The 9,633-nt window shown below is 39.8% G+C and overlaps 2 protein-coding genes across 4 annotated transcripts in view; one reads left to right on the top strand and one right to left on the bottom strand.

Annotated features, from left to right (window-relative positions):
* The window catches only part of syn1 (synapsin I), a 42,739-nt gene that overhangs the window by 12,443 nt on the left and 20,663 nt on the right, over positions 1–9,633 (top strand). The gene's annotated exons all lie outside the window — the stretch shown is intronic.
* On the bottom strand, positions 8–6,674 carry slc20a1a (solute carrier family 20 member 1a). Its single transcript, XM_044197633.1, has 11 exons — positions 6,517–6,674; positions 4,889–5,517; positions 4,609–4,749; positions 4,428–4,513; positions 3,726–3,822; positions 2,205–2,324; positions 1,734–1,943; positions 1,126–1,597; positions 859–1,044; positions 686–770; positions 8–553 (listed from the first exon to the last, which is right to left on the bottom strand). Exons 2-11 carry the CDS (start codon positions 5,238–5,240, stop codon positions 398–400), a joined length of 1,905 nt encoding a protein of 634 aa, XP_044053568.1. The 5' UTR covers positions 5,241–5,517; positions 6,517–6,674; the 3' UTR covers positions 8–397.

Below are 9,633 nucleotides of genomic sequence, written 5' to 3'. Positions count from 1 at the left end.
AATAAGATTCAGTGGAAAATCTTTAATAGTGAGTAAAATACATTGAAATCCCTTCTAATCAAGAAACCCCTCGTTTTATTACATCTGAATACGCAAACATAGAATATAACTGTTCATTGTTCTTTTTCAGTCAAAATTGAATGTTTTGATTTTTAATACATATTGCTTTTATACAAATATACATAGAATATACAGGATCACAGACTTCTGGATGTTGGAACAGTGTTATTAGATCCTACATCATTCATGAATATATTCCTGTGGGATAACAACATCATTGGCTTGACCTTGAAATGATACTGAATGATATTATAAAAAGCATTAACAGAAAATTTAACAAAAACTCTTGGTAGCAGTCCATCAGGTGTAGTAACAGTGTATCTGGACAGTGGGAGGATCACAGAACAACATATATGAAGAGAGCCATGATGGCAGCACTGATCAGCCCAGAGATAGGAACTGTAACAAACCAGGCGATGAAGATGTTTCTGAACAGATGCCAGTCAACTGATTTCCTGGAGCGCAGCCATCCCACGGCCACCACAGATCCTACCTGTGTTCACATAGATAGAAAGGTTAATTGACAAATGTGACCATTGGCTTCATGAAAATACAATACTTTTATAACACTGAGCCTACTTTTGATTATCATTCATCTATTTGGGTGAGTTTTGAGTTGCATTACCTTGCAGTGGGTTGTGCTGACAGGAAGACCAATATTGGATGCCACGACAACTGTGATAGCTGAAGCTAGCTCAATGCTGAATCCACTAAATTGGAAGAAAATAATGTTAGTGTGCTTTGACTATAAGATACATCAGAATTTTAGTTGTTATTGGATATAAATGTATGGCATACCTGCTGGGTGTAATGGGTGTAAGGTCTTTGCCCATAGTCTGGATCACTCTTCGTCCCCATACCCAGAGTCCAGCGCAGATGCCCACTCCGCCATAAAGAAGCAACCAAATGGGTGTTGGTGCGTTGGACACCACAGAGCCGGTCTCATACAGAAGCCAGAGAGCCACCAGTGGACCAATCGCATTGCTAGTGATGAAAATGGCTTATGTAAATCCTCTGAATGAACAGCACACATAAATTCCTCAGGAGAAAACCACCCTTGCCTACCTGACATCGTTCCCTCCGTGAGCAAAGGAGCCAAAGCACGCCGTGAGTATCTGCAGGAACTGGAAAAGCAAGGAAACAGCCGGTCCGTCGACCTCCAGCTCATCCTCTTCCAGAGCGGGGTCTTTGCCAGCTTCCTGAGTCACACTCCCGTCCTTGACTGCACTCTCAGTGGTCACTGCTGAGCTGTAGCTGCTGTAGCTGTCCACCCTCGATCTTCTCTGCAGCTCACCATCCAGGCCCTTGTATTTAGGATCTCCTTGAATGCCATAAATGGCCATGGTGTAGGAGGTGTAGCTGTTGTTCCTCCTGATAGGCCGCTCTTCTGTATCACTGTCACCAATGCAGTCACCGACCTTAGCCATGTGAAGCTTGTGTAGCAGGTCCTTGTAAAGGCCAGAATCTTTGTGGATTGTGTGGGACCGTCCACTGTGAGGATCAGTGATCATCATGGGGCCAACAGTGCCATTCAGACCTATGAAAATAAATTGTTTATTGTAATTCAATTGCTGAACTTAGAATTACTTGTGTTATCTCCATGAATATAACCACTGAGGTCAAATATCTTGAGGTTTACAGATAAAACATAAATGAAGTCATTCATTTCTCACCATTGCTGATATCCAAGTCTTTGGTTTCCATGTCATTGTTGTCCAAATCAGCTTCCTCTGAGCCTCCAAGTTTGAAAGCCACCTTCTGACTGTCAGCTGGACTAGTCTGGGTTTGAGGGTCATGCGGTATTGAGGGCTGCTCTGCTAGCGGCGGTTTGCTGGAGTTCTTCTCCATTAGTGGAGTTTCACAGGGAGCAGCAGCTGTTCCTCCTTAAGTACATTACAGTGGTCAACTGAGGTCAAGTATGTCACATTGTAGGCAAGGTTGTTTGTGCAAGATAAAAAGTTAAACTCCAATATTTGTTAACCACCATAAAAAATAACTAATACACTAATACAAAAAAAACTACTCATGAATTTTAGGTGCAACTTCAGCCATAATAACTATATTTTTCAATACTGAGCAATACGCATAACATTGGTTGTCATTCAAAATGCATTTCAGTATGGAAGTCCAAAAGATTTACTCACGTTTGATTTTCTTCTTGAGGCGTGGACAGACAATGAACCAAACGACCAAAGCTGTGACGAAGGCACAGCCCAGCGAAATGCACAGTGTACCCCACCATGGCACTCTGTCAAAACCCAGCACTGCGCACACAAGACAGGACATGAGAGAGAACTCTATCTCAGATAAGAGGAAATAGAAACTTAACTGCTTCTTTAATTTATTCACAACTGATGCTGCTCCTTTGAAAATAGTGAGAAAAGAAACTGTTAGTACTTATACATTCCTATACACTTTAGCCTACTTGTAGGAACTGTGTCTAATCTAATAGGTCTGACATATTTCAGACTCTTATGGTATCATGTAATAGTTCCAAGAAAGAAGAAAGTGATCATTTTTCCAAGTAACTACACCTCTTCCTGTCTCATGACTTGTGGTCATGTGATTTGTACAAAACTATACAAAATTTCTCAAATGCCCGCTCCAATGTTTCAGTACATTCTTACAGAAACAGTATCAGCAAGAGTACACACTTCTCCAATCAGATAGGGAGAAAGAGACCAGTCTTGCAGCCCAGTGATAATATATTTCTAGTAGTTTCACTTTTCTTTGAATGCTAACACAGAATGGCTAAACTGCCGTTGCTGTAACTGCTAGAGTTAAGACGGCTTAATGCAGGTTAGTATGACAATATTGAATTTTCCCTCACAGACACAACTTACCTGTTTGCTCTTGTAGACAGCAGGTTAACACTATTAAAAAGCCACACAGTAAAAGAATTGGCTTTCATCCTCAACATGGATGTGAAGCCATAAGAGCTACAAACATTGTTAACTGCATACACAGCTGAAGTGTGTAGGCAGAAAATATTTTTTAAATGAAGAAAATGACACAAAATAATGTTTTTTTTTTCTGTGTCAGAAAATAAAATACTGGCTGGAACATGTGTGCAGTATCAGTGTGAGAAGTGCACTCTGCTGTATTACGCTGTAATTTTGCATAGCAGGAGTTATGGTGTGTTATATTCCTTGACCCACACACACCGGCCTGCAGCCTTCAGTGAAGGGCCCAGGCCAGTTGACTTCTCGATAAGTTCAATCCTGCAAATGAAACAAAAAGGAGTGGAAATTGTCCATTTATTAGTTGTATCTTTCTCAAATTCCCATTCAACTGCTTTTACTTTTTCTTGTTGTGTTTGCTGGCTTTAGTCTGCAATCCTGTCTTAATTAGTGTGTGACCATTTATCACTGGCATTATTTTAAAGGGAACAGTTTGTCAGACAGAAATGCCAGGGTAGACACGTTTTTGGTTTGATGAAATAATGTCCAAACTGACCAAAACAAGAACAATCTGAAATGTTTCCTCATTTTTTGCCACCTACTTTGTCCTAAGAAGATTGTCATCAACTCTCCTCTGTGTCTCCAGTGACATTTATTCAGACCTCACCTTGCTCCGGGGATTTCAACAGATGCTCTGTTCAGTGCAGTGCAGTAAGCGAGGATCAAAAGAAGCATGGGTGTAGTGTGTGTGGGTGTGATACTCACGTGGTGCTCCTGTAAACATGATGGAAAAGAGGTTGATGCCCATAGTGATGGCGTAGAAGATAGGAAGAGCTCTGAGGCCGTTGGGTACAGGGTCAGCCTGTGAAAAATCAGTGTGTGAGCGCTCACTGAGACATGTCTGGTTCATATGAAAAACTACTTATGAATTTCAATGCACTCAAAGGAAAAGTACCACATTTTGGGAAATACGCTTATTTGCTTTCTTACCGAGCGTAACATGAGAAGATTGATACCACTCCCAAATCTGTACCATAAATATAAAGCTACAGCCAGCAGCCGGCTAACTTAGTTTAGCACAAAGACTAGACTGTTCAAACATAACAAAACAAAATAACTAATCCACTATGTCTTGGATAGGACCAGTAACTTCCTGGGGTCTCCATTGGTTGCCTCGCAACTGGTCCTGGCCAATAAATTGTTTGGCACATGACCCCGCTGTAAAACAAATGACGTTTTTACACTTCTGCTTTTGTACAGATTAAACAAACAAGATGTAATGTGTTAATTAGTGAGTTTTAGAGGAGCTGGTAGGTGGTTTTTGTTTTGTTCGGACAGAGCCAGGCAAGCAGTTTCCCCATGGCTTGTACTTTAAGTTATGTAAAGGATCTGAACACTTCCACCACTGATGACTTCAAATTACACTTATCAACCATGTCCACTGGTTCGTGTTAGGGTTGGGCTTACCTTGCTCAGAATGAATTTGCGAACAAAATAGAAGAGGATTCCTGACATGATGCCTGACAGCACAGGTGACAGGAACCAGGATGCCACTTTGGATACCAAAAGACATTTGAAAGAACATTAATTAAAGAACTTTTAGCTACACTTGTATTTCAAAATGCGGGGAATAACAACATATATTTACCAATACGCAGTATCTCCATCCATTTGACCCCTTGGTGACCTCTGGCTACCATGGAGAAACCAATTGTGGCTCCAACAATACAGTGGGTTCCAGAAATGGGGAGCTTCAGGAATGATGCAGCCAGCTGCCACACAGCAGAGCCTGTAGGACAAAAACATGGGAATGGCCTGTTCTCACAATCTAAAAATTCACTAGTCACATATCTTTTTCACTTTATTTTCATTGCACCATTCAAGCAAATTAAAAAGGAATTTCTATGTAACATACTTTGAACGCTTACCACACATTGCACTTATTGATCCTGCCATCAGGATGTGTTCGGAGCCGTTGTACATCTGGACGTCAATGATCCCCTGTCGGATGGTCTCGCTGACTTTGGCCCCCAGCAGCACTGAGCCCACCGTCTCAAAGATAGTGGCCAGGATGCAGGCCTGGCGCATGGTGACCACTCCGGAGCCCACTGCAGTACCGAAGGAGTTGGCTACATCATTGGCCCCGACAGAGAAAGCCAGGATGAAGGCAATGATGAAGCCTAACACCAGCAGCCACAAGTAGCCTGACATGTCAGCCTGAGAGGCCAGAGCCACAGTGGTGGCAGCAGCCAGGGTCGCTAGTGTAGTTGTATCCATCATTACTTGCAATTTAATTTAAATAAAACAATCAGAGTTAAACCAAGCCAATTTAGTGTGGTTTGACAGTGACTTATGAGGTAATATGTATTTATAAATAAATTTCTACCACAAAATGGATTAAAGAACCCCTTGGTTCAGTTCTAAGTGCTAATGGGAAGAAATGAAAATGTATTGCAAGCTAGGTATGCAGGGTTTGTCTGTAGGCTTCATCATAAAATGACAAGGTATAGAGACTGGAGAGACATCCATTGTGACGATGAGCCTCTGATGATACACACTGCAAAAACACATAAAGACACGAGTTAGTGGTTAATACTCCTTATTTATTGGTTCAAGAACAAAGGCTAAGTTCAGTTACATATCAACAAGCCCAAAACTAGCTGACAAGACCAAACGGCATGCAACATTTTGTTCTGCAGGCATGATTTAGTGTGCTGTGGCAGAGGGAAGTGGTTGTGATAAAGTGTTTTACATCAGTAATAAGTCATTATTATGTGTGAGCCACATTCAAGTTTGGCATAAAATTGCTAGAGCATAAGATTACTGCAGAGTTATGTGTCTGAGCAGGACGCTATGGAGAGCTGAGTCAATCACAACAGAGTTGGAGTCAGAGTTTGAATTCACTAATGCAGCTTAGAGACTTTCTTTAGACTATTTGTAAAAATCTTTTCATGACTAAAACTGAATACGTTCATAAATTATGCAATGTGCAGGTTCAATAAGCATCAGTATCCCCAAATAAATAACGCTGTCATGTTTTAAGAGTTGATCATGTAGAGTTCCAGTGTTACTGTTATGTTCATCATTTCCACAGGGACGCACATTGGACATAGGCTGTAGTACAGTGATACTAACTTCACTGCACTTTGAAGAGTGTTTAATCCCCTGGGGTGTTTTATTAGGATTGGAACAATAATAGCTAATAGGCTACTTAAATGAAACGAAATCCATCTATGTAATGATATATATCGCTGTAATGATTTTACTTGACGACTTGTCTAAATGTGTAGCAGTTCCTCTCAAACATTCAGCAGGTGACCGTCACATAACTGTAGTAGCCTCTAAAATTCCGGTTGCGTAGTAAAATTTACCAATAAATCCAATTAAAACTTCAAAAGGGGACTTTAGAGTTGGGAATAACGGACCTCAGCCATTTTCAACAAACTCATCATCAGCATAGAAACTAGCGGTATGTTAATCCCCTTAGCTGCTCTTGGATAACGGAGCGACAACACAGTGAGGGAAAAAAGAATAGAGTGAAATAGTTAACACTTACACGTGAGACCGAAGTGAAAGCGTGTTTGGGTCCTCTGCACTCTGCGTGTCCTGCGATCAGGTCCGAACCAGCCCCCGCAGCTCTGTGCAAAGCGAGACGACGTTAGAGGAGGGGAGTCCAGCAGCATGTACTGTTTGGAGGCTCCTGTTGGAGGTTGGTTTATATATTCAGCTGGTTGAGTACACGCCTTTCCAGTCCGGTCATGGGACCGCTGCTGCCTAAAGCTAATGTTTAGCTTGTGTGTTGGCAGGGAGGAATAATTACTGTTGTCTTTGATTATGTTGCTTTGCTGCATAAGAACCTAAAATCCCCAAATTATGTTTTTCTCTAACCACCACGGAGACACACATGCTTTTGTTTTGCCTAAATATATCTTCTTGTTGCTAAAGAAAAATAAGAAAAAAAAACATTTCAAGCTATGATGTGTTTGTGGCAATGGGGGTTATTATTTTTATATAATCAGTGTCGTATTCCCATAATATTCCTGGTTACTATGTATAGTTTTGCTTATTTCGTGTAATTACAAATGAGAAAGACAGTGTGCTTGTGTAACTTAGACTGATGACCCAAATCTATCAATGAGGAGCTGAGTCTGAGATGAGCTAAAGTGACCACAGGTAAAGAATGATCTTTTTAGAACATGGCCTCCACTCTGGTGCCACCTACTGGCCAAACTTGAAATTTTGTGCCCAAGAAGGTTACGATAATAGGACCGTCTCTTCTTTTTCCATCTGTCCAACAACTTTGTGTTGAAGTGTGTAATGTGCATTGCAGCCTGAGGTTATTATTGAGGCTATAGACTTTTTTAGTCTTGTTTAAAGGGTCTTGTTGTTTTTCCCACAGTCTCTTTCTCTTGGATTTCCCACCACAGAAAAATGTATTCTGCCACAATATGAACACACTGAACTGAAGTGTAGGCAATGGAGAATCACCTGTAGTGTGTCTAGCTCAATAAGCAAGTGTAGCTAAGCAGAATGTGAAGCAACAGTCCCAAACTATGTTACTGATCAACCTGTTAATCATCATGAAGTCACTTTACTGAGAATCTCCATAGGACTGTCAGGCCGCCTGCAACATCAGCACAACTGACTCTTTTCAGAAATGCTACATTGCCTCCAAATCTGCTGATAAGTTCCTCTTCATTACTCATTTATTTAATGCCTGTTGGATGATGTAGTTTGGATCTTTGACATCTGACAACCCCTGTAAACAAATGCTACCTGTGTGGAATATTCTGACCTCTCCAAACCATGTGACAAGTGCAAATGGAAGTGACTCACAACTCTACTGAAAAGAAACGTGTAGGTGGCGGAAGCAGTCAGTACACTTTTAACCTGTAACATCTATCTGAGCTATTTATATGTGTTTCAGATTGTGTAAGAAGGTGAAAGTGAAGGGGGTTTGCCAGACCTCCATCTGGACATCAGACATCCAAATATTCTAAATATAGCAGCAGTCAGTGGATTAAGAGAAATTAATGTGTTACATAGAACTGAGAGAGAATCAGAAATTAAAGACCAAAGATTAACTAGTGAAGGACAGAACCAAAACATATGATCAAGAGAAACCATATTTTTACATCTAGGACAATCAGTGCACATTTCTGAAATCCCTAAACAAAGTTTCCACACTGGTCAGTATAATGTGTCACTGGATGTATGATTGAACCCTCCCCCTTACATGGAGCCATTAGATTTTTAAATGAAGCCAGATACCAGATATTAAAACCAAATCCCTATTCATAGCCCTATTCGATTCTAAGGTATCAGGTATAGAAAGTTTGATTAGTATAAAAATATTTGTCTTAAACAGGTACCCACTGTTGCCATGTTAGGGATTTAGTGTATTGTCAAATGAACAACATAAAGTTTCTGATTATATGTGATTATATTCATCTCCTTTGTTTGTGATCTATCAGCTTGTAATACCATACCTATATAAATGTTTAAATATCCATAAAAATTATTCACAAAAAAGTTTCATTTTTAATAGCAAAAGATATTTGCAGAGATTTCATTCTGATTCTTTGTATTTGCTGCTTTTCTAATTTAATGGGATTTTTCTATATTTATGTTTCTATCCTGAAAGAAGCCATTTGGTGTGCTGTTATGTCACTTTACTATAACTAGGCTGAAATTCATGAGAAATGTTTGTAAGGGTTTGTTGTCTATTAAAACATTCCAATTGAGGTGACATGAAATTAAACTGCATTAAGCAACTCCACACATGTACAAAAACTAAGAATAAGCATAAAGCTGTTTTAAAGAGCTTATTTCATGTCATATTCACTCGCTACTGTAGGTTAAATAAAGCTGCCAGTTTGGGATCGGAAACACCCAGAGGTCTGAAACCGAACAATCATTATTTAAACAATTATCCTAGATACCCATCTCTGATCATTTAAATATGAAGAGAAACCTTGAAAATGAATCATATACTGCTCCACAACAGTCATTCCATGCAATCATGTTCTCATGAGATTAGAGCTGTAATTTGAATTATTTACAAACGCTTCATGCTTTGTTGACAGTGATCTAATTTTTGACAGACAAGACAAAGTGCAAGAACTTTCCCAGAGGGTTTGGCCAATCATCTTTACTGTGATGCATACTTAATTACTACTGCCACAGTCAAATTGAGTTAAATGTTGTTTTCTGTCATGTTTGAGGTATTTCAGAATTGTAATTATCTTTTATTGTTGCCTCAAACAACAATGTCCATTTCTTGTGCAGCAGCTTGAGAAGTTTTTTCTCTTAGCATTCTCATGGCCACTTGTTCTGTATCATTTGAACGACCACTTTCAACTTAGTTGAAAACATTTTGTCTATCTTATACAGTAAACTTGCATATAACTGTGGTTTAGTACGTAAAATACAGAGTGTATATATAAACAGATAAAGGCATTTAAAATATATCCTGAAATTAAAGTTAAGAACCTTCAAACTTAGAGCGCATGAATGAAAAGTGATGTGCAGTTGTAAAACCTGTTATGGTGTTGCCTCCTAGTGGTAAACTGAGCAAAGTGTTTTCTCTCCCTCTTCATTTTCTAAAGGTCACTCTGTCGAGCGAGTTCTCTCACTCAACAACAAGTTTACCTGCAGAACTGTGTTTTGCGAG

The sequence above is a fragment of the Siniperca chuatsi genome, linkage group LG5 (genome assembly GCF_020085105.1).
Source record: "Siniperca chuatsi isolate FFG_IHB_CAS linkage group LG5, ASM2008510v1, whole genome shotgun sequence".
Classification (NCBI taxonomy): domain Eukaryota; kingdom Metazoa; phylum Chordata; class Actinopteri; order Centrarchiformes; family Sinipercidae; genus Siniperca; species Siniperca chuatsi.
The sequence above is the reverse complement of the archived record's forward strand: the minus strand, read 5'-3'. Positions and strand labels throughout refer to the sequence as shown.